This window comes from Gossypium hirsutum, chromosome A05 (assembly GCF_007990345.1).
Source record: "Gossypium hirsutum isolate 1008001.06 chromosome A05, Gossypium_hirsutum_v2.1, whole genome shotgun sequence".
In the NCBI taxonomy this organism is placed as follows: domain Eukaryota; kingdom Viridiplantae; phylum Streptophyta; class Magnoliopsida; order Malvales; family Malvaceae; genus Gossypium; species Gossypium hirsutum.
Genome location: NC_053428.1, coordinates 18,827,171 through 18,850,360, shown reverse-complemented (window position 1 = coordinate 18,850,360; position 23,190 = coordinate 18,827,171). Strand labels below are relative to the sequence as shown.

The following is a 23,190-nucleotide window of genomic DNA, read 5'->3' as shown; positions in this document are numbered from 1 at the left end:
AAGAAAAAACATGTGACTATAATTCTAGCTAAAAGCTATTTTTTAAAAATTTAACTGACTATTAAAGAATAAGAAAATCCAAATTTGGTATTATCCAACATATATAAAAACCTTAAAATATAAAATATAATGGAAATATAATTATACAAAAAAAAAAGTAACCGTAAAAATAAAAAAATGCTGCAGCATATTTATATTAATTCTTATTTGTCGTTTTATAGTGGGAAATAAAATTTAAGGAGAATTAATTAAGAAAAGGAAAACAAAAAGGAAAAGTAAACTAAAAAAAGAGAGGGGGAGCGGAAAAAGAAGCAGCACTACATTCAGACGAGACACAATTCCCCATACGTTCCCCCTTGACTCTCTCACTTTCTTTTTCACGCATCAATTTCTTTTCCCTCGTTCCCGTCGCGACCGTCGTCTTCCTCTCCAACCGCCGTTTTGAAATATTCGACGCCATTCGAATCTCTTATTTCTCTTTTTTCTTCAGCTCCATGCTTCTCTAATTATTCAATTCGTGAGTTTTCTTCCCTTTTTTTCAAAAAAAAAAAGAAAATTAATGTTATTATTTTTTTTTGTGTGGATGATATTGTTGGGACGTTGAAAGCTTGAAATCAGTTCTGAGAATGGAGTAGAAAAGGATATCGTTTTCGCGCCCTTATTTGAGCTTCTTTTAATTTTTTTCCCTGGATTTTCAATAACTTGTGAGCGATTTTTTTTAGTACGACAGTAAATGTTCCGAACCAATGATTCTTTATTTTTACTGTTTTGAGTTTATGCCTTTTTCTTTGTGAAAAAAATAAAATAGAACTATGCTTTCGAGTTGTGAACTTTGAGAATTTAATTCTGCAAATATTCGTTACTTAAATGTTTTAGTTTACATTATTCTTATTCTTGTTTTGGGGGAAAGCCAGTTAGTGCGTAATTAAGTAAGATGCTTTCCACTGTCTGGAAATTTTCGCTACTGTTTTACTTTACTCAACTCTGCTATCTGCTATTAATAATTAAAAAAAATTATTTATTTTTGTTCTTGATCTCCAAAATCACTTCAAACTGAGAATATACAATAACCTGTATATTACTCCCAAGTAATGTACTCTTATAAACTGCTTATTTATTTTTCTTAAAACTGATGTTCATGGGATTCTTTTTATCAAATAATTTTTATCCTAGGTTTTGATCTTGGAGTTTAGAGAGAAATGAAATAAAACAGAAAAAATGCTCTTAGAAAACGAAATTTAGTATCTTTTAAGTTTGTTAAGTTAGTTTAAGCTGTCTGTTGAATCGATCTTTGCAATTTTTAATTGTGAAGTTTAAACTTTGCGCTTTTTTTTTTAAACAGGAAATATCCTCTTTTATCATCTATGCGGTATTTGCCTTGAGTTCGTAGCTTGAATCGGTGTTGCAAATTCGGAATAAATTCTCTTTTGGGTATTTGTGTGACCATGGGTTCCGCTTGTTGTGTTGCTGCAAGGGACAGAACCATTGCAAACAGAACAGGAGGTGAGACTTCGCATAGAAATTTGAGGTGTTCACCATCATGGAGCTTCTGCCGAGATAATCGAAGGCGTGTAGCTGGTGAAATTGATGAGCCTTCTTATCAGGTATCTAATGGAACTAGCCGAAATGTTAGCATGGAGATAAAAGGGACATTAGGCTCTGATAGAGGTAATTTTTCTGATCAAGGAAGTCCTCTTGAGATTGAGACCTATGGAACACCCACCTCTCAAAAATCACCAGTCCATGAAGAAATGGGTGGGAATATGATGACCCCTCCTTCAGGTAAATCACATGTTAATTGAAAGAGCCTAAAAGGATAGCTTTTTGTATCACCATCTTGACTATACATGGGGGGTTTAGGAAATTTTTCTAGAATTCTGTTCTATGTTATTATTATAGCTACTAGTCTGGAAATGCAAAAGGTTCTAATGGTCTTCTTATCTCATTTACTGCTAACAGCTAGGCGACTGATAATGCCTAACCTTTAACGGGCAGAGTAGCATGTTAGAATCTAAATAAAACAGCATGTTTTTATATATTCAAGTTGCAGGCATTACCTTATTGTCTACTTCTATCCGTTTTTTCCCAATACTGTTTTGAGTAATATAGCTACTAGTCTGTTCCCTCTATCTTGTAATTATGTTTGTGTTGTGTTTGACATTGTTTTATGTTGATCCTTTTTTTCCCAATACTGTTTTGAGTAATATAGCTACTAGTCTGTTCCCTCTATCTTGTAATTATGTTTGTGTTGTGTTTGACATTGTTTTATGTTGTTGGTGCAGACATATCAAGAGGAAGCAATTATTCGGTTGATGTAAGTTTGATTTAGTTGATACTGACTTTAGTTGAATAGCCTTCTCTGCTTGTTTATTTTCTGTATCTTTGGGTAATACACTAGCCTCTTCTACTGATGTTTAATATACCTTTCTGATTATATTTCAGATAAAGAATTTGGTAGAATTGCCCGATATCATTGATTCATCTACACCAAAGCTTTCATTTTGCATGCCTTCATCTTTCTCACCACCAGTAACAGACACGTTCTCTAGCCATGCTCATTTGCTTCCTCCAAACTCAACCTCATCACGACGGGCTCACCGTTCACCTGGGCAACGGCTATTGAGGCAGGTTTCTGATAGTCGAATCCTAGGATTGAAGTCGCCAAATAATTATTCAATGTCTGAAGCAAGGTCCTCTTTTGTCCTTTCCCGATGTAGCAATGACTTAACAGTTGGATCTCATGGTGGTTCTTCTGATGGTTGGTCCATGCGCACATTTTCAGAGCTTGTGGCCTCTTCTCAAAGAGAAAGGTGGTCTTTTGACAGCGAACACTTAGGTTCTGGTTATGGCAAGATAAGTGGATGTAGCAGCAGATTCTCATACTCTCCTTCCATAGATGCACGAACTTGTGGTGCTTGCTCGAAGCTTTTAGCTGAGAGATCCTCATGGAGTAGCAATGAGATTTCAGTGGTTTCTGTGCTTGTCTGTGGACATGTTTATCATGCTGAATGCTTGGAGTTGATGACACCGGAGGCTGACAGATTTGACCCAGCCTGCCCAATTTGTATGGTTGGAGAAAAGCAGGTCTCAAAGATGTGCAGAAAAGCTTTAAAAGCTGAAGCAGAGTTGAAAGCAAAATATCTTAAGTTGTTAAAGAATAGAGTTATAGATAATTCTGTTGATGGTAGTTGTAGTGATATTGAACACCTAGAAAACACCAAACGAGAAGGAAAAACTCCAAAGTTGGAACCCAGTTCAAGCCGGAGAAGCTCCTTGGCAAAGCCTTTCTTGAAACGCCACTTCTCAATTGGGTCTAGGTGGGGTAGATTGCTATCAGAGAACGACTCTGCTAGGAAGAAGGGGTTTTGGGTAAGATATCGAAAAGATTGAATTCCCTCTTCTACTGGCATCAGGTGAGGAGCCTGTCTGTTTCATCATGAAAGTTCATTACTGTCAGTAAATATGTGTTTGTTCCCCTTACTTCAAAGGGTTTGTACGAGTCAGGCTTCCAAGGTTTAATGCAACCTAGTCTCAGCTTATTAAGTCAGAGGTTTTCCCTTTTCAAGCTAATACCATCAACAAGATAGGCAGAAAATTTCCGATAACGACCCACCTTATAACTCTAGCCCTTTTACTTCTGTTTGCCCATTTGCTTTGGGGTGGGTAGGGCATGAGTGTGATGAACTTTGAGTTGGATCAAATTTAAATGCTTAGTTTTGGAATTCAGTAGGAACCAAGATATCCGATGGTGGGAGTTTGGGAGTTCATATTTCTCAAGAAATGAAAGTTATTTTTCTTGATTTCCGGATAGCAAGTATGGTTGTTCTTTGTAGGTTTTACATCCCATTACGAATGACTGATACTGAGGAACTTAGACCTTCAGGCATCTGTCCTCAATGAAGCATTGAATTGATTAGGAAAAGTGACTTACTAAGAACTTCACTGTGTTTTACCTTTTTAACTCTTCTTTGCTGTAATTTATGACACAGTAAATTGTGCTCATGTCGCGTGTTGTGTCTGTCGGGTGGAGTTTATGGAGGGTGCGGGACCTTAATGTCTTCAAAAGAGCACCGTTAGTTTCTCGATTTTCAGAACCTAAGGTTCGCATTGCTGCATTCAGCATTTGGTCAATTATGCTCTGTAATTTGGATTTATAACTAGGATAAAGAAGCTGCATTACTGCATTAGAAACTCGTTTCTCAGAATTAACAATTTAATCGATTTTATTTTTACGTTCTTAAATAAGATGAATGGTTAAAGAGTTGAGAACAAAACGAAGTTACTTGTTGCAGCATACTGGGATAAATGGTTACAATAAGGTGCAAACAACACATTTGTGCCCATAAATTATTCTTCTTGCGAATCGAAATGCTAGAATTCAACTTAAATCGTTGTTGTTGAGATGAGTTTCAGCTTTTGAGATTCGGCTATCATAATCCTTTGCTCGGTTTGTTACGAACTTGATGAAGTGTTTTTATTATAATTATTTTAATTAGTATTGAACAAATGTTTAAGCTCAAGTACAAATAATTGAGTATGAAATTATAGGACTTGATTTTTTTTTTTTAATTTAGTAACCAAACCCAATTGAGCTTCCCTCAATGTTAGATTTTTATTACTTGATTTTGGACTCGAGATTACACTTTAATTAAGTCTAGAGTTTCAATTTGGACAACTCAAATTTTCTCCCTTTTGTAGAAAAAGGAAGGGTAGGTTACATTAAGGGTCATTCAACTGTTTGTCACCCGTCCGTTAACTGTTGTTAATCCATTAGCAAAATGATGATGTAATATGTTATATATAGGGTTAACACTTAATTTGACCCCTAAACTATACTTAAATATCAATATGATATTTTTGTATTCTTTTACAAGGAATCCAAAAAGTTATAAAAATATAATATTTGGTCCTTTATAATTCTAAAAATTTTAATTTTCAGATTTTTATAAAAAAAGAGATATTTTTATATTTTTTGGGTTCATTTTTATATAATTATAAAAGAATCAAATTAACATTTTAGCTATAATTTAGCAGCCAAATTAATTATTAACTATATATAAAATATGTCATATCTCCAGTCAAGTGGTTAATGGCATTTAAAGGATGATTGATGTAAACTTTATGAATAGATAGATTTAATGATTATTTTATAATTTTATATGATTTGATTATCAAAACAATAATTTTATTCATAGCTGAGTAGTAGATTGTAAAAAAGAATAAGGTTAAAAACAAGTTTACTGTGTTATATGTCATACCAAGAGAAGCGGTTAGGAGTTAGGAACAAAGCAAATTATGTGTGGAATTATCAAATTCTAAACGTTAAAATAATTTTAAAAAATCCTCAAACTGATTCGATAAATCTTATTAACATCAAATAGGTTATTGAGCTTTAATTTTTATTAGAATCTAAAGCTAGTAATCTTTTGATTGAGCTTTAATTTTTATTAGCATCTAAACCTAGTAAACTTTTGTTTGAGCTTCAATTTTTATTACCATCTAAAGCTAGTAATCTTTTGTTTGAAATAAAAACTTATTTAAAATAATTAAAAGGCTTAATATTTTAGCTGTTATAAAGTTGATGGCTAGCTCTATAAATAGGAACAATATAAGCCGTGTTTCTCAAGTCAGAAAATTTGGTTTTGTAATTTTATTTTCTCAAAAAAAAAATGTAAAATCTGTTACAAAATACTTAAAATTACCAAAGCTCCTCCCTAATCCATATATATAGGAGTATAATGCGCTTCAACGTATTTAAACCCACATTTTCCTGTATTGACAACAATACCAATGAAATAAATAAAATAGAAATAGATAAATAATATAAAAATAATATTAATATAATATTTTAATATATTATAAATAAAATATATAAATAAATTCTAATACTAATATATATTAGAATATATATAATAGATTAGATAAATATATAATAGAATTAATATTCTAACATCTAATATAAATTATATATTATATATTATAAGCTCAATAATAAGAAATAAAAAATTTACCCTTGACAGTAATATATGTTATATATGTAAATCCTAGATGTGAAAATAGGCGTAATTCGAACCTAAAATGAAAAAGAAAAAAAAAAGAATATAGATGGAAAAAAAGGAGAGAGGTTGGATGTAAAGTAAAAAAAAAATCGATATGCTAAAATAAAATACGAAATAAAATTGAAACAAGAGTAATGAGATAGAAATAAAAAATCATAAGTAGAGTTTGAGTTCGAATCTCATAGATAATATGGATGGTGTTGCCTATAATGATGAATAAATAAAAGTCTCCCACAATTTTTATTTATCCACTTCTTATTTTGAAAATAGGTTGGTTGAACTTAAAAATTTCTTCATTAAATAAAGAAATATCAATCAAACTAATACTCAATCAATTCAATTTTTCTTTATTTAATTCACTTTACATTGGCAAATAAATTATTTACAACCTGTAATGTTCAAACCTTATAACTAACATAATTGCCTGCTAAGTAATGTCTAAATTTTTTGTTAAATAAAAAAAATGAGATAACAACTTGAATTCTCTCCCTAAGGACATGCTAAATTATCCAATATTCGTCGAATCAATACTAAATTTAATACCCCAAATAGTCATCTTGAATAACATTAACTGCCTTCAAACAATTTGTTTAAATTAAAGCTTTAACATACCCCTTATATTGTAATTACTTTCTTTTAAACCTCCTCTTTCAAATATCATTCTTTTTTATTATACACCCTCTAACTGATATATATTTGCAATTGCTGCTGAAATGGGGCAACTGCAAAATGAAATCCAAGAGCGATTGCTAAACTTTCTTTTGAGAAGTGTTAGAACAATAGATCTTGCAAGGAAAGAAGCGAACATTCGCGCTACCAGAGAGCGCATAGAGAGTTTGGAGGAGAGGCAGCAAGGGCTCATTGTTCATGGAGCACTCTGTCGCCCGGGAGACTAGAAGAAATTATTACACAATGTTACTGCACAGTAAGAAACCAACTTCTTCAACACTTATGATTTCAGTATTATACTTTCATTTGCTTATTTGTTAATCTAATTTCTTAATTTTGTTTCAGGCATGACAGAAAGCATCCTCGGATTCATGATATTGAAGAAAAGAAATAATCTTCTTACTCGACAGTGAAAGCAATGAACCTCAATAAGTTTCCATGAATAATGAAGTTTCACTGGTTTCATCCTTGGAAAATCTCGCACTGTGACCACGGAAATGTACATAGAAACTTGGGATAGCTCATGTTTCAAAATGATAGAAAAAAGGAGAGTAAATTCCAAAGCTTATATTTATGAATACATATCTTCTGCAGCAGTCAAAGTTGCAAAATTTCTTAGACTTGGATTCAAAGTACAGTGTATAGCTTTGAATTTCTTAGCCACGGTCTAGTTTAGATTAAATTGAAGGCTTTCTACGGCGTTATAATTAAGTAAAGATTGATTCACTAAATACAAAGTGAGAAGAATATTTTGCAGAAAGGAAAAAGGGTTAAAAAGAAAAATATATGAGAAATATAAGTTAAGGTTCTCTCTCTCTCTCTCTCTCTCTATATATATATATTTAACATTTTCAATTTTTAATTATACAAAGCAATGAATGAATATTTATTTAAATTTTTTTTATGAAGTACACAACGGAAAGAATTATATATTATTTCTCTTACTTTTTAAAATTTTTATCTTTTCGATTATCTTCTTGCGAAGCCTAAATTAGACTTTTTATTTTATTTTTGAGACTAATTTATAATTTAAACTTTTGTTTGGTGAAAGTAGGGAATATCGAATACAATTGGGGTATTTAATTATGTACAATTCATGAAAATGGCATGGAACGCTAGTTAAGATTTTACTTTAAATATACAAAACACCTTTAATTTAGCTTTACAAAATTGACCAAAATTTCTCACTCTTCTTAATTATTATATTTTTTAAATTTATATTTGATTTATTAATGATATATAATTTGATAACATCAGTGTATCTATATTATAAAAAAAATTAAAATTTATATATCGAATATTAACTAGTGTACAATAGATTATAATGATGTGATATGAATTTAAATAATTTAAAATTTAAAATTAATATCAATTCATAAAATAAAAAAATCTAAAATTCAAATTTCAAATTTCGAAATCATTAACCTATGCCCTGTCTAAGAACACATTGCATCGTCTATCTTACAAAAAAGTTTCACTAGTATCCTATTTATCTTGACTTAGGTCTCATTTTCATTTATTTAGAGAGAGATGTTGTTGATTTAATAAGTTTGACCTTAATTCCGAAAAATAAAGGTGTTTATTTCTTATCTGCTGATAATGTTATTACGAAGAGAGAAGAAATGAGTCATACACTTAATCCTACACAAATTATTGCCATTCAGCCACCGGTTAGTTGATCATTAATGTTGTTTTGATGATGACTTATACGGTCTTACGAAAACTATTTCTTAAGTTTTCTTTTTTCCTTTTTATAAGTCAAAAGATATTAAATGATTATCCCCTAAAATAAATATAAAAATCGGAATATTCGAACCAAATGATGTTCACTTTGAACCATATGTATAAATTATTAAGCTATAAACCAAATAGAGTTTGGGATGTTCTGCCAACTAAAACCCAGAAGATGCCATGAGCTAGTCAATGTTCACTCGGAAAGTACTGGCATCATTTATGGCATTTAAATGGAGAGAAACGGTTGGTGACTGTTAACTTCCCTTCCGCTTTCAATATAAATTAGAACAGATCAGAGATTGGTCCAATTCATTTTGCATCTATCCTTGGGGCTTGGGTTCTTTATTGACTCAGGTTTTCAAAAAGCTTTCTTTGGCTTCATTATTCAGCTTTGTTGGGTTATTAGCTTTGAGATTTGAACATGGGGGAGGAATACGATATTGTGAATTTGATTGTGTTGGGAGTGATCTCATGGACGACAGTTTTTCTACTTGTCCGAAAAATCTTCTCCGACCGCTCCTTTGAACTTTGCAACCGCATTGTTTCTACAATCCATGGGATTTTGGCTGTGATTTTAGCCTCGCTCTCTGTTGAAGATTGGAGCTGCCCTGTTTGTCCTTTGGCTTCGGCTTCTACGCCTAAGCAGGTATGTACCAAGCAAAAGCAACTTGTTCATGTCTTTTCCTTTTGTTTATTTATAGCAGAGCTTAAACATAATGGTGGAAGGAATTAATATTGTGAATGGCTGACAGAGGCAAGTTTTGGCTGTTACCGTAGCTTATCTTATATATGACCTCATCTGCTGCCTCTTTGACGTCAAATTCACTCTTGACAACACAGTTCATCACTTGGTCAGCATCGTTGGTCTTGCAGCTGGCCTTGCCTTTCAATTGGTATTCACCTTTATGTTTGTTTTTTCCCCCTTGGGCGGATTTTCTTTGGGCATGGTTTTACAGGAGTAATCTGTGTTAGCCCATGCATCCTTTGTACGTGATTAGATTTAGTTATGATGCAGTGTGGATCAGAACAAGTTGCTGCCATATTCATAACGGAGATCTCAAGTCCTTTACTCCACGCCAGGGAACTGCTTAAAGAATTCGGTTACAGGGACACCGATCTCAATTTAGCAGCTGATGTTAGTTTCCAATTTCCTCGTGATGCCTGCAGCTATCATTTAATTATGTTCTGTGAGGTTTTCAAATTGTATTAAAATATATTTGTGTAGTCATGTACGTTATTGTTTACTTGAACAGGTCCTATTTGCTGTAATATTCTCAGTAGCAAGGATGGTGGGTGGACCTTATCTGACTTTCGTTACTCTGACAGCTAATAACCCACTACTTATCAAGGTATTACTTGCGACTTACCCCCTTCTTTCCAACTCTATTATATAAATAGATAAATTAATATCAAGAAATGGACAACTCGTATCCGTGTTGTTACTCAAGGCAATGGCTGTAGGACTTCAGTTAGTGAGTACTTTCTGGTTCTACAAGATTGTAAAGATGGTGAAGTACAAGCTTACTAAAAGAAGGAAGCAGGTGGGCATGCCTGGAAAATTGGACTGAAGCTGTGTTACATACTAGTGAACTAGGCTGCATAAAATATTCAGTATCTTATTCACTTCAAGTATCCACACAGCTGATAGTTTATTAAGGGTTGAAAATTGAAATATACTGCGTAAACATACAGGATTCTATGTAAGACTTAAAAAAAAAAATCAAATCATGAATTATTCGGTTGTACTTGTAAATTTGATGGGCTTTTTTTACTTGCGAACAATATGCACATTTTGTTTGATTCATTCATCAATCTGTACCATCAAGGAAAGTTTTCCTTAGTATACCAGAGAAGGAAAAACTACATAAATGCGGATTGAAGTTAAAAAAACCACATGCACCATAAGTTGGTTGTGGATAGCATAATCATAGAATAATCAATGCAACGACCTAACTTTATGTACGAAAAGAACCCACCATTTCATCTTGAAACCCGCAACTGTCAATAATAAAGAGACTGGTGGTCGTTGAAAATTTTGAGATTGAAATATAAATTCATTTAAGAGCCCAAACTAAATCACTCCAGAATGAAAATAAGTCAATTTCCTGAAACATGCAGAAACATGCAGAAGGGGTCCATGATACAAATATGACTAGAGTGCTGTAATTATGACAACATTATAATGCACTGTCCAACAGAAAACCTCTAGTCTTTCCCAAAATTGGCACTGTAATGTGCACTTGATTCCAGTTTCTTAGCTTCGTTCAATTTTCTTACTGCCTGCAATTTAACCAAATAGAAGAAAGCCCATCATTGACATAAGCAGTTGTCCAATTTTTCATAACGCCAGTATACTGGGAATTGGAAAATTCTCCATTCCACAGAGTTCTAGACTAGTGCACATAAGCCACAAATGAAAACGCATTCTTTCAAGTTTCATGGTTATATATACCTTCATGAAATCTTCATGGATGACATAATCACGCTCTGCACGGATTGCTGACATTCCAGCCTCCGTGCAAACATTTCGTAGATCAGCACCATTAAAGCCCTAAAGTAATAAGGACGAAAAACAATCTTAGTGATGAGTATTACAGCCATGAAACAGAAACAAGCCACACCTTTGACTAACCTCAGCAAGTTTAACAACAGCCTCATAATCGATTTCACCATGCTTGGCAATGCCAGCAGCATGAATCTTGAGGATCTCCATTCTTGATTGCTCATTTGGCAATGGAATCTCTATCTTTCGGTCTAGCCGCCCAGGACGAAGAAGTGCAGGATCTAAAACATCAGGTCTGTTTGTGGCCATGATCATTTTAACCTACACGAAACAATTTAAGTTCAATAATGATTTCGGGAACATAGAAACAAACCAATGTACCGGGGAGCAATTAGGGGTGCATTGAGAGAACTTTCAGCTCCAAACAATAAACGCAATAAAATAAAAATATATATAATTAAATCCACCATGCATGCACTTGTAGATGTTAATAAGTAGATCTGTTTTTCAAGGACCATAAAGAAGAAGTTATGATCCTGCAGTACTAGAGTGGAATATGCAGGCACTTGGAAGTTTACAGAGACACGATACCAGAACACTCCCCCCCCCCCTTTTAGCCACTTTGTGAGGAAAGCATTCAAAATATAAGATTACAAACTATAGCATATAGAATATCTGTTCAAATCACAACTTGTACCATGCTCATGACCAAATTATGTACCTTCCCAAGCTGATCAAATCCGTCAAGCTGATTAAGTAACTCCATCAACGTTCTCTGTATTTCACGATCAGCACTCGTTCCCTCACTGAAACGGCGTCCACCAATGGCATCAATCTCATCCATAAAGATGATGCAAGGCTGAACACAAAGAAGCAAATATAAGAATGGCATTAATGGATACAAAGAAGCACAAAAGCAAACATTCATAACTCCAGGTTCTCACTTGGTGATCACGTGCATATCCAAACATTTCTCGTATCAATCTTGCACTTTCTCCAATGTATTTGTCAATTATTGCACTTGAAACGACCTGGTCTCAGATGAGAAAAAGTTAGATTCATTCATTCAAGGACGGGATGAGAAAACCACAAAGGTAAGACATAGATTCAAAAATACTAACCTTTAAGAAGTTAGCATCAATATTACTTGCTATTGCTCTAGCTAGCAATGTCTTGCCTGTACCAGGAGGTCCATAGAGGAGCACACCCTGCAAGGGAGACAAGAAATTTCAGGATTGTCAACCATATATCACTCCACTGTAGCATGCTTCAACCATCAACATATACAAAAGCACACCCATTGAAATTCAGGAATTGGCAGAGAGAGGAAAACTGGAAGTAATAATCACCTTGGGAGGTTTGATCCCAACTCTAAGGAAAAGCTCAGGATTCATGAGAGGGAGCTCAATAGATTCCCTTAGCTCTCGAATTTGATCAGATAAACCACCGACAGCTGAGTAGCTAACATTACCAGGATCTTCATGCAGCATGTTGTAAACAACTGGATCAACCTGTCATCAAAAGATGTACTGGGCTTTGAAATATCTGCAGAGAAAACTTGCTTTTATATCATAAATAAAAATGAACTAGTTAGTATGGTAATACCTCACGTGGAAGAGCCCGCATTATTGTCAGTGTTGTCATATCAAGAACTACTCTAGTTCCCGAAGTTAGCTTCTCCTTATCAACTTTGCTGCGGCAACCAACCACATAGCGAGGGCCACTGCTTGCTTTAACAATCACTGAAATGTCATATAGACATCCAAATTTATAGTTACAATATATTCTAAAACAAAATGAACCAATAAACAGCCAAAACTTCAAATGCGACTATGCAGATGTCAGACTAAGCAATTTTACAAATAAGAACACAAAAACGAACTTTATATTAAAAAGAGGGAGGGGATAAATAGTAGTTACAGCGTTCATTATCAAGAGGCCTGAGAACTTCTCCAATGATCTGTCCAACACTCTGAAGAGACTTTAAATCATCTTCTGTTTTGTTAAACTCCTTCTTCGCAGCTCTCAAATTCTCCCTACCTTAACATTCAAGAGCGAAATAACAAGTCAAAAACTATGTTAGGTATGCACTATATTAAGAAGAAAGATAAAGATTTGGTCTTCAAACAACTAATACAACAAGCTGTAGCCAAAGCTACAAACATCCTTTTCTTTTGTTTCTTCTTAACTACTTTATTTTACCAGAAAGCCAAAATTTCAACTTCATCAACAACATAAACAAGATCCAATCGTCAACCCAAGTCGAAGACATTGAAAAACAAAATTTCAGTTGAAAACAAAGAAGTTATCTATCGCAGCAACCAAGGCTTAAGACTTTCTCGCCAAATTTTACCTACTCAAGCTGCCTCTAGAATTAACAGGAAAAAAGGATCTAACTTCCGAAGCAGAAATATTTGTAAAACAACGAAGCAGCTGATATAACCGATAGTGGAAGCAAAACCCTAAATCCTAAATCGTAAATGGGCAAACCGCAAAAAAAAACAATAATTTAAATGCAAAACGAGGAAAAGAGAAAAGTGACCCCAATTAGGGGTAAGAGGGTGAGGATTATGGGAAGAGGTGGGGAATACCTGCTCGAACTCTTGATTCATACTCTTTGTGTTGAAGCAGTTTCTTCCGGTACTCCGCAATAGCATTACGGCGTCGTACAGCGTCTTCTCCGTCGCTCATTGTCACAATCTATGATCGAAATGGTCCGACTTTGAAGAAAGCTTGGTGTCTGGGCTTTCCCAAGGTTCCTTGAGCAAGGGGTTGTGCAAGATTGGGGCTATTTGTATTTTGTAAACTCTGCCAGGTATGCATATATATGTATTCTGAAAGCGGCCTGGGCTAAAATTTCCCTTTTAGATTTTATAAGGTTAAAATATGCCTAAAACTCTTTATAAATTTGGAATTTAGTTCGATTTAGTCTATTTACTTTTTAAATTTTACAATTTAAGTTTAATTGTTAAGAATATTAACTTTTTTTATTAAATTGATTGGTATGACATTTTAAAATAAATAAAAAATTCTTACTTGATAGCAATGTAACTAAGAAAATGATATTGCAATAAACCTGAATTTAATAAAATAATTTTAGTTTCAATAATTTGACCTAAACTTTAAATTTTGAAAAGTAGAGAGAGATTAAATTACGAAAAAAGAATAAAGAGACTAAATCCCAAATTTACAAAGAATACAAGAACATATGGCATAATTTAACCGTATTAAAAATAAGTATATTTAAATTTATTTCTTTTGGGCGACGAGTATTTTATAATTTTAAATTGAATTTATAGTAAATAGATTTTACCTATTTGCTATTTGTAAAAACAAAGTTATACAAAGAAGTAAAAAAGAGAAAACTTGTTGCAAAAAGGAAGAGGAAACTATACTTAATTAATCCACCATTACTCATTTTATTCATAAGTAGAGAAAAGGCTTAGGCGACATGGGATGATGCACTTAAACAAAATCTAAAAATCTCCAATCTTTAAACTTAAATCCTCAATTAAACCATTTCAAGGGGAAATATATCAACCATTGCACTGGGAATCTTGAATCCAACCAATTTAAGAATCACAATTTTTCTGTCTCTAGATTTACGTATAAAAGAATAAATTTAAACGTAAAAAAGAATGAAAAATGGGTATCATAACATGATTATCTACAGTTTTCCCCCCACTTGCTACATAATATACAAATAGATTTTACCCTCAAGTTTATTATTCATCAGATGCCTGACAAAAACAGCAGAGAGCAACTTTAGTACCGGATGATGAAGGCACTGAACAGTGAAGCAAAGTTTTCAAGACTCAGAGTGGCGCTTTGCCTTGTGCAGCAGTATTTCCTTCAGAACCTTGGCAATTCTTTCGGACATGTGATGCTCTAAAAATCTCTCTTTCACCCTTTCATATCCTTTCTTCCCCATCGTCAGCCTCTTCTCTACATTTGTAGCTAGTTTCACGATGTTATTTGAGAGGGGCATCACGCCTTCTTTGCCAGCAGGATGCAACAAGCCTGTTGTCCCGTTTACCACTATCTCCATGGTGCCACCGGCAGCTGTGCCCTGAATAATAAATGCAATCAACAATAGCACCCAAAAAAGAAAAAAGTGGTTACATTGCTTTGTTAAAATGAAAAGAGATAGAGAATAGGTAGATTGCGAAGAAGAATTTCTGTTAGATATTACAGGACATACCAGGACAGGAAGCTGAAAGGCCATAGCTTCTATTGTTATCCTTCCAAAACACTCTCCCCGGGCCTAAATGTGACAACAACTTGTAAGCTTTGCCAGCAAAGCAAAAGCAAATCATACTTGATAGATATTTCATGAAATGGAACACGAATGAAAGCTATAGTATATACTATGAGTTGATGGTACTGCAATTAGTACTACTTACAACACTAATAAACAACATAGTTATCCAGAGAATACCTGAGAATTTTGAACAAGAACATCAATAGAAGCCAGATAGGGAGCTACAGTTAGGGTTTTATTAACAAAGTGAACTCGACCCTGCATATTATTCTGTGATACAAAGTTACGCAGCTCTGTTTCAAACTTTGTCTGAGCATTCATGTCACTTCCCACTATCACCGCATGAATTGGTGGCACCTTTAGTTTGCTCTCCTGGATCAACTTCAAACTTTCATGAAATGAACGTAGAAATAGGTCCTGACCCTTCCCTCGGGAAACACCTGAAACAGCACAGGGATCGGTGCTCAAAAGATGATAAACCAGTACAGTAGGCTCGAATTATATAACATATTCCAACATTCTGCAATAATTTAGCCGTTCAGAGTTGTGAAAGAACACAAGGTGTTTGCAAGAACACAAACAAAAAACAAAAGGAGATATGCTACCAAGGAAAATGGAGGAAGAAATTGGCAATTGACCAAAGCTCTAAAATATAACCCTAATCCGATCAAGAATAATTTTATTCATGCAACAATGCCTGTGGGGAACCTCATTGAGAATAAAAAATTTCCCAGGCCTGCAATGCAAACTGAATCATGGAATAATTAAGAGGCTGTTGACTCAAGGAACCAAAGCTGCTAGCAGGAGTATTACTAAAATCATCCATGCAATCAATTCTCAGAAAGGCAACAATAACTATGAACCACAAAATCAAACTAGGATTTCAACCACTAAGGATCCACTGTAAGCATGTGTTTTATTTATAATACATCCAAAGCATACATACTATTTATAAGAGCAAAGACTAGATCTTCATTTTTCACGCCAAGAGATTCACGAACATGCTCACGGAGAACCAGTTTGGCAACTCTATTTTCAGCCACTTCCATTAGTTCCTTGCTGTTTCCTAAGTGCACAACGTATGTTTCAGGCATTTTAATCCTGTAAAATAAACTGTAAAATTAAGACAAACAACCAAAAACAGCAAAAAAAAGAAGAAGAAGGGTGAAACATATATTTAAATCATAGAGTCAATAGGTGTATCAATTAAGACAAACAACCAAAAACAGCAACAAAAAAAAAAGAAAAAAAAAGAAGGGGTGAAACATATATTTAAATCATAGAGTCAATAGGTGTATCTGAATCCTATAATCCAAATATGACAATAACATCCACCAGCATCGTAACCGTACTCCAAAGCCTCTTCAATCTTCATATATATTAGCATTAGCAGACAATAAAATCCTAAAACTTATAGCAGATAGTACAAAAACCATTACCCTAATCGTTCCCGAGTCCGGTTTTTCCAGTAATTTGCTGTGGTGTGTGAATCAATCATGGCACCTCCAACTAAAGGGAGGTGCTTAACATATTCTAGCTTGAAGTAATGTCCTCGCATTTCATGAATCCACCAGAGAACCTTTGGAAGAACATCAGCAACATGTTCTTTAAGAACAGCATCCAGCCACTTCCCAGCAACCGCAGTGTTCAAAACTACCAAATCAGCCTTTAGAGCAGTATCTATAGCTTCTTGACCTTTGGCAGAGAAAACCTTGATAAAAGTTGGAAAAAACCCAATGTGTTAAAATTTAGAAACAACATTTGCATTGAAGACAGAAGAAAACAAAGAAACCAAGAAATTAAGAATTACCTGAACCCCTCGATTCAACATCTTATGTTCTAAACTGTAAATGATGTCATCAGATTCGGTTTGTTTCTGGTTAGTTACCAAGACAACGTCAGCGCCAACTTCTCTTAGCAGACATGCAAGTTCCATTAACAATAAAGGCCCACCGGAAAGGGAGAGTTCGTGAGAGACTAAGAGAACGAGTTTTGACTTCATGAAATCGAGAGGATTTGGAGTCGGTGCTTCGTCATTGTGGTTAACTTGATGGTGGGTACCCCCTTTTTCTTCTGCTTGTCCTTCTCGGATGAAATTGCCGACATTGTTACTAGAACCGTTGCTGCAAGAATCGAAGGTGGATCTGATGAGGAAGGCCATGAGCGTTGATAGAGAAAGGAGTAATAGAATCATCAGTGGCCATCTCTTTTTCTGCTGGGTTGTAATCCATGCGCTGGGTTGCTTACCCATTCTTTCAAATATTGCTTAGCTTCGCTAATTTACTACTGCTTTGCTCTCGATCTACAAATGAATATCAGCAGTGAATTACCTGAACTACTTGAGAATTCACGTTTCGATTCGAGGATCTACGATTTGCTTGTTTGCTTCACTGGTTGAAGAAGCAATTCGACCAAAAGCACGAGCCCAGCTCAGTCTCGTTGTCGCTGGACGTGAAATTTTGCGGGCTTTCATTTGGGATTTTACCCTTTGTAATATCCAGCTTTTTTGGGCTATTAGATCAATATCCGACTACTAGTGTGCTGGATGCTTTCAACCCAAATCTTGATCCATATAATAAACTAACTCCTCTTAACTCTAATGAAATTTTGAGGCCTAAACCTAGACAATTATTCGTTTAAATTTTTTTATTTAAATCAGTATTTAGTAATTATTTTCATATAGAGACTTGAGTTTTTTTTGTCAAATTAAATTTTAATATTTTTTGAGAAAAAAGACAAAAAATTCAATCATAGTTAAGAAACAATTGTTAAGTTTAAGAGTTAACTTGAAAAAAAAAAGTTTAAGGTTCAATGTAAGAACAATTACTTACTTCAAGTCTTAATGTGAAAATAATTATTAAGTTTTGATTGGATCAGAAAAATTCTAACCCCATGTGAGATCAGATCCTAAAATGTATATTAACTCAATGTATGAATGAGCACTTATTAGAATTCCTAAATAAGATAAAAAAAATACTTTAAAATGTTTAAATTTACGTCCTTCAGTATTGATAACAATAATATCTTAAGATTCAGTGGATATAACTCTACTTAATTTATGATAATAATAAACTTTGATTCTGTAACACCCCCTAACCCCAAACTGTCGCCGGAACAGGGCTACGAGGCATTACCGGATATATCAGACAACTTATGGATATTTTACAATTATTATAACATTCATAGTATATTGAAGAATTATGTCCCTATAATGGACTTTCGAAGCCCAACACAAGTATTAAGTGGAATGAAACGGGACTTGTTCGAGTATTCAGGGAAATATATATATATTTTTTTTACAAAAATTTCGACAGCATTTCTTCTTAATTTTTACATAAAACCCCCTACAAATTCAAACCAAAAACCAACTAATCCAAAACCAATGGCACAATCAAAAACAATTTAAACCTAAATATATCTAAATCATAACCAATTCATTAACATAGTCATTTAATAACTAAACATTCATAATATTAATCCAAATTAACTAATAACTTCATTCATTTTTTTTCATTCCAACTTATACCAAATTATATAATATAATATTTACCATTTTATCAAACTAATAACAAAATATGGTATACCATTCTTATAACTAACTTTACAAGTACATCTATATAACTTATACAACACCTAGTACATGCCACTTTCAATTAAGAAAGAAAACATCACCCAAAATTTGCTGGAGTCAGGATCACTCGGATGCTGGACCAGGACACTAGACTTCTATTAACCTGCGCACGAAAACAACCGTACGCTGAGTATTTCATACTCAGTGGTATTACCATAATTCAAATTGCAATAGCAATTAAAAAAATAAAATAAGAACTCAGCATCAAATAACAATTCTTTTTCTTTTTTTTTAAGTTATCATTAAATAACAATAAATAAACAATCTTTAGCTATTATTCAATTTTAGTTACAAATCACATTTACCAGGTTTTAATCACCACAATCATTTTAAATCCATGCATTTCATTTCCAATCTAAATTTTCAGTCCACAATTTTAATTTCTTTCATATTCACTAGTACAGTCGATCAAATTCATTTGAACTTCTCATTTCAATTATTCACCCTATTAACATTTCGGACTTTAACGGATACACGAATTCCAACCCAAACACACCAGTACGGCACATTGTGCCTAAAACGGTACATAGTACCTGATCAGTATACGACACATAAAGTGCCTAAAACGACACACGAGGTGCCTGATACGACACACGAGGTGCCTGAAATACGACACATAAAGTGCCTGATCGATAAAGCCGGCAAATCCCGTACACTTCCATATCCTATGGCATGCCAATTATATCCGACTTAGCCCGACTAGTTAATAGGGTATTTCAATTCTCAATTCACTTTCATTTCCATTCCAAGATTACTTTTCAATTAAAAATTTCACATTCAAATCAATTTACAATTCAATTATACGTACACATTCACCATTCAATTCAATTCTCATTCAACTCCAATATCAATACTTACCTTATAATTCACTTATTAAATATAGAATTGATATATAGCATTTAATAAAAAGTAATTTGAATTATAGTAATACAAACCGTGAATTTCTCGTTTTAATCCTCGATAGCTTTCTCCTTTCCTTTGTGCGCCGATGTCTTGGGTTCTTTGTTAACTACGAAAATAATAATAATTTATAATCATCAATATAACACAATTCAATTTAATCCATGAGCCTAAACATGCAAATTTAACCATTTTTAATGTATATATATAATTTCACCATTAAGCTGTCTACTTGAGTCATTGTTACTAAATTATTTATATCTTGAGTTACGAAACTCTAAATTAATATCCATAAATTTTCTTAAAACTAGACTCATATATCTTCTCACCATAAGATTTTCAGAATTTTTGGTCTAGCCAATTAGTACAGTTTATTCATTAAATACTCCCCTGTTGTTTCATTTGACAGTTCTGACCTCTCTCTACTAAAAATAAATTATCTCATTGTACAGAACTCGAATAAGGTTCTTGTTTACTTATTTTGAAACTAGATTCATTAAGGAGTTCACACATATAAATTACACTCCATAATAATTTTTTTACAATTTATAATGATTTTCCAAAGTTAAAACAGGGCATCTCGAAATCACCCCAAACCAGTCTTACAAAATTTCAAATATCTCTTGATTCATCAATTCATTTCTTACAATATTTATACTATAAGAAACTAGACTTAATAAGCTTTAATTAAATATTTTGTTCATCCTCTAGTTCAATTTATACAATTTTTAGTGAATTTTCAAAGTCAGACCATTGCTACTTCCCAAAACTGTTTTGATGTAAAATGTTAATAACCAAATTTATAACACCAATTCACACCTTATTCCTATTCAAATTTCATTTAAACTCAAATTTAACTATTAAATTTTCAACATATTTTCTTAATTCTGAAATTTTCCTCAATTTAGTCCCTAAAACACAAAACTTATTGCTTACTTTGCAATTCGATCCTTATATCTATTTTAACTTGAATTTCATTCAATTAAACCCCTATTTCATTTTTTTTATTCAACATGAACAATATTTAGAATTCTAATAACTTTCAAAATATTAATTTAATTTCATCAAAACTTTGTTCTAAAGCTTTTAAAACATTAAAATTAAATAAAAAGGGCTAAATTAACTTACCTATTAAACTTTCAAACCTTCAAACCCTAATTCTCCCTTTTTCTTTTCTTTCTTCTTTCTTTCTTTCCTTCCCCTGCTTTTTGTTTGCCTATTTTGTTTCTTTTTCTTTGCTCTTTACTTATTTTCTTTCTTTTATTTGTTTTAGTTGCTAATAATATATTATAATTTAATTTAATCAATCAATAACAAATATCTAAGAAAAGCCTTAGATTTTTTTACAGTTTATGCCGCCTCATCTATGCTAATTGGTAAAATTACTAGTTTGGTCCTTTATATTTTTTATTGATCTATAATTAAACCTTTGCCCTTTATTCAATTTAGTCATTTTTACTAATTACTCTAAATTAAGCTAAATTCAACTAATTTAAACCTAATTAAACACATCGCTAGACTCATAAATATTTCTAGTAATTATTTCGAACTCGATTTACTAAGACGGAGGCCCGATAATACACTTTTTCCGGTGCCTGTGAATTTTGGGTCATTACAGATTCATTCGTTAAACATTAAAAACCTTACATCCTCAACAACATTTTCCCCCTTATTTCTAAATGAAATTAAGGGATGTTACTCAACAACGCTTACCATTGCAAAACAACATAATTTGCTGTCAGACATGACTCACCAGATACCATAATTCATATCCTAGTTAACTAAGCGACAATTCTTCCTTACTTCCCCATTAAAAGCAGTTAGAGGACTAATGTTGCCCATCTTAATCATGGACTTGGCAAATTGTTTAAAGAAGAGATTCTCATCCTTTGCGTAAGCTTTGACCAACTCCATTGTATTTCCAACATTCCCTGTCAAAAGCACTTCATCCGAATTGAGCAGTCCTTTTCCCCACAAAATAAGCTTGAAATAAAGGTTGTCGAATTTTACAGGGGACCCGAAATCCAAAGGTGAAATGTTGTTGTCACCGCCAGACTTGGGACACACAGATTTCAAGCCATAGTAGTAGGTTCTTTCTAGTGTTTGGTCTGGCAGGTTGTTTCCGTTTTGGTTGTAGAGTCTCTGCTTGAAGGTCGCACACCTGGCTACACCAATGGTATGTCCTCCTGAAACATTAGTACATGTTCAAAATGAGTAAGCCATTATAAGGTCAAAGACGGTTTTTAATTATGTTATGGTCTGACTGAAAACGTGGGACAATGGGTTGACCTGAGAGAGCAACGAGGTCTACTTCATCAAGACCTTGACGTTGGAAAAGTGTTATGAGGTTCTGAAGAGTGGAGTTTGGTGGTGGGATGTTGTTGTTTGAAGTGCTGAGGCTCGCTGTCTTTGAATCCCTTCTTCCAAGTGGAAGCTCCCAAGATGGTCCGCCGCTCTGTTATGGCGTTAATTGTGGTTAGCAAAAAAAATGTAATGCTGAATTGGCCTTACGAGTACCGTGGAGCTTTTTTTGCATGCTTTATGCTTACCAAGACAGTGGAACCACGAGCAGCCATTGCGAGTATGTCAGCACAAGAAACAGTTTGGGGACATGCTTCTTCTAGTTTAGCTTTGATCTCATCAATCACTTCAAAGCCTCTAACGGAGTTCCTGTTTGGTAGTGAATTCTTTTCACTAACGATGGTCGCACTGTTGTCCAACAATATGGATGCATCACAGCCCTATCAGATGAAAAAGAGGGTGGAAACTTTATATACTTTTACGAGTTACAGTAACGAAATCGAACCAAGTTATTTAAGCAATTGTTTGCGTCTGCATTAAATGAAAAAGTGGAAGAAGCAAGTAACCTGCACGAAACAATCGTGGAAATGAAGCCTTAGCAAAGAGGCAGCCATCCTAGGCTCTTTTGCTATGGCCATCTCTAGAACTGAAATGACGATGTCCTCAGCTTGAGGGCATGAAAACTGATAGAACTGTGGGAAAAGGCCATATGAAGGTGCACCAGATTGACCACCTGGCGCACCAACACCTCCCCAGCCGAAACCCAAACCAGGGTGAGCCAGAGAAACTGTGGCTGACAGGAAAGCTGTTACTAGGAAGCCTAAAGCTACTTTCAAATACGCCATTGATGATTTGAAATAAGTGTTAGCGATAAACGGTCATTGGTTGGCAATGGAATTTATAATGGTTGTAACAATTAAATCAACTGCTCCACTCGGCAAATCTTCCCGGAAAAAGCACCTAATACCAGGGATTTAAATTGCGGTCGCGGTCGCGTTTTCGGTCGTATTGCGTTTATCGCGGTTGCGGACATAACGGATGCTATTGCGGTCATTGCAGGTATCGCGGTCGTGAATTTTACATTACTTATTGTGTATTGCAGGTATAGCGGGTTTCGGCAGTAACGGTTTTG

General features: G+C 33.9%; 5 protein-coding genes and 1 long non-coding RNA gene across 7 annotated transcripts; 3 read left to right on the top strand and 3 right to left on the bottom strand.

The window, feature by feature from the left end:
- The first annotated feature begins 258 nt into the window (after window positions 1-258).
- On the top strand, window positions 259-4,274 carry LOC107957945 (uncharacterized). The gene is made up of 4 exons (XM_016893576.2): window positions 259-517; window positions 1,343-1,782; window positions 2,283-2,314; window positions 2,443-4,274. The coding sequence occupies exons 2-4, from the start codon at window positions 1,446-1,448 to the stop codon at window positions 3,388-3,390; spliced, it is 1,317 nt and encodes a 438-aa protein (XP_016749065.1). The 5' UTR covers window positions 259-517; window positions 1,343-1,445; the 3' UTR covers window positions 3,391-4,274.
- Window positions 4,275-6,532: 2,258 nt separating this feature from the next.
- On the top strand, window positions 6,533-7,346 carry LOC121229440 (uncharacterized). Its single transcript, XR_005927178.1, has 2 exons — window positions 6,533-6,984; window positions 7,074-7,346. It is a non-coding gene; the product is annotated as an uncharacterized lncRNA (long non-coding RNA).
- A 1,211-nt stretch (window positions 7,347-8,557) lies between these two features.
- LOC107957947 (TLC domain-containing protein 5) lies at window positions 8,558-10,215 on the top strand. 2 transcript variants are annotated; one of them, XM_016893578.2, is made up of 5 exons: window positions 8,558-9,108; window positions 9,215-9,355; window positions 9,478-9,597; window positions 9,716-9,811; window positions 9,911-10,215. In XM_016893578.2, exons 1-5 carry the CDS (start codon window positions 8,884-8,886, stop codon window positions 10,028-10,030), a joined length of 702 nt encoding a protein of 233 aa, XP_016749067.1. In that variant the 5' UTR covers window positions 8,558-8,883; the 3' UTR covers window positions 10,031-10,215. The 2 variants fall into 2 exon arrangements, with proteins under 2 accessions (XP_016749067.1, XP_040969733.1); XM_041113799.1 differs by having other exon boundaries at window positions 8,610-9,108; window positions 9,924-10,215.
- Window positions 10,216-10,549: 334 nt separating this feature from the next.
- Window positions 10,550-13,806, bottom strand: LOC107957946 (26S proteasome regulatory subunit S10B homolog B). The gene is made up of 10 exons (XM_016893577.2): window positions 13,557-13,806; window positions 12,886-13,005; window positions 12,571-12,707; window positions 12,315-12,476; window positions 12,087-12,173; window positions 11,910-11,996; window positions 11,687-11,824; window positions 11,095-11,286; window positions 10,915-11,013; window positions 10,550-10,742 (listed from the first exon to the last, which is right to left on the bottom strand). The coding sequence occupies exons 1-10, from the start codon at window positions 13,654-13,656 to the stop codon at window positions 10,668-10,670; spliced, it is 1,197 nt and encodes a 398-aa protein (XP_016749066.1). The 5' UTR covers window positions 13,657-13,806; the 3' UTR covers window positions 10,550-10,667.
- A 678-nt stretch (window positions 13,807-14,484) lies between these two features.
- On the bottom strand, window positions 14,485-17,686 carry LOC107957948 (uncharacterized). Its single transcript, XM_016893579.2, has 6 exons — window positions 17,037-17,686; window positions 16,666-16,937; window positions 16,173-16,327; window positions 15,404-15,666; window positions 15,167-15,229; window positions 14,485-15,034 (listed from the first exon to the last, which is right to left on the bottom strand). The coding sequence occupies exons 1-6, from the start codon at window positions 17,475-17,477 to the stop codon at window positions 14,774-14,776; spliced, it is 1,455 nt and encodes a 484-aa protein (XP_016749068.1). The 5' UTR covers window positions 17,478-17,686; the 3' UTR covers window positions 14,485-14,773.
- Window positions 17,687-21,272: 3,586 nt separating this feature from the next.
- LOC107957949 (peroxidase 9) lies at window positions 21,273-22,931 on the bottom strand. Its single transcript, XM_016893580.2, has 4 exons — window positions 22,625-22,931; window positions 22,307-22,498; window positions 22,047-22,212; window positions 21,273-21,943 (listed from the first exon to the last, which is right to left on the bottom strand). The coding sequence occupies exons 1-4, from the start codon at window positions 22,901-22,903 to the stop codon at window positions 21,531-21,533; spliced, it is 1,050 nt and encodes a 349-aa protein (XP_016749069.1). The 5' UTR covers window positions 22,904-22,931; the 3' UTR covers window positions 21,273-21,530.
- Between the last annotated feature and the right edge of the window lie 259 nt (window positions 22,932-23,190).

What these genes read in the sequence shown, in the direction of transcription:
- LOC107957945 (XM_016893576.2), top strand. Translation starts at nt 1,446, where the DNA reads ATGGGTTCCGCTTGTTGTGTTGCTGCAAGGGACAGAACCATTGCAAAC. An exon ending in TATGATGACCCCTCCTTCAG is followed by an intron (nt 1,783 to 2,282) that starts GTAAATCACATG and finishes TTGTTGGTGCAG; the next exon opens with ACATATCAAGAGGAAGCAAT. An exon ending in GAAGCAATTATTCGGTTGAT is followed by an intron (nt 2,315 to 2,442) that starts GTAAGTTTGATT and finishes ATTATATTTCAG; the next exon opens with ATAAAGAATTTGGTAGAATT.
- LOC107957947 (XM_016893578.2), top strand. Translation starts at nt 8,884, where the DNA reads ATGGGGGAGGAATACGATATTGTGAATTTGATTGTGTTGGGAGTGATC. An exon ending in CGGCTTCTACGCCTAAGCAG is followed by an intron (nt 9,109 to 9,214) that starts GTATGTACCAAG and finishes AATGGCTGACAG; the next exon opens with AGGCAAGTTTTGGCTGTTAC. An exon ending in ATAACCCACTACTTATCAAG is followed by an intron (nt 9,812 to 9,910) that starts GTATTACTTGCG and finishes TTGTTACTCAAG; the next exon opens with GCAATGGCTGTAGGACTTCA.
- LOC107957946 (XM_016893577.2), bottom strand. Translation starts at nt 13,656, where the DNA reads ATGAGCGACGGAGAAGACGCTGTACGACGCCGTAATGCTATTGCGGAG. An exon ending in TTGATGCTAACTTCTTAAAG is followed by an intron (nt 11,997 to 12,086) that starts GTTAGTATTTTT and finishes ATCTGAGACCAG; the next exon opens with GTCGTTTCAAGTGCAATAAT. An exon ending in GATATGCACGTGATCACCAA is followed by an intron (nt 11,825 to 11,909) that starts GTGAGAACCTGG and finishes CTTTGTGTTCAG; the next exon opens with CCTTGCATCATCTTTATGGA.
- LOC107957948 (XM_016893579.2), bottom strand. Translation starts at nt 17,477, where the DNA reads ATGGGTAAGCAACCCAGCGCATGGATTACAACCCAGCAGAAAAAGAGA. An exon ending in CGGACTCGGGAACGATTAGG is followed by an intron (nt 16,328 to 16,665) that starts GTAATGGTTTTT and finishes TTTATTTTACAG; the next exon opens with GATTAAAATGCCTGAAACAT. An exon ending in CCTTTCAGCTTCCTGTCCTG is followed by an intron (nt 15,035 to 15,166) that starts GTATGTCCTGTA and finishes TTTATTATTCAG; the next exon opens with GGCACAGCTGCCGGTGGCAC.
- LOC107957949 (XM_016893580.2), bottom strand. Translation starts at nt 22,903, where the DNA reads ATGGCGTATTTGAAAGTAGCTTTAGGCTTCCTAGTAACAGCTTTCCTG. An exon ending in CTCGTGGTTCCACTGTCTTG is followed by an intron (nt 22,213 to 22,306) that starts GTAAGCATAAAG and finishes ACGCCATAACAG; the next exon opens with AGCGGCGGACCATCTTGGGA. An exon ending in AGACCTCGTTGCTCTCTCAG is followed by an intron (nt 21,944 to 22,046) that starts GTCAACCCATTG and finishes CTAATGTTTCAG; the next exon opens with GAGGACATACCATTGGTGTA.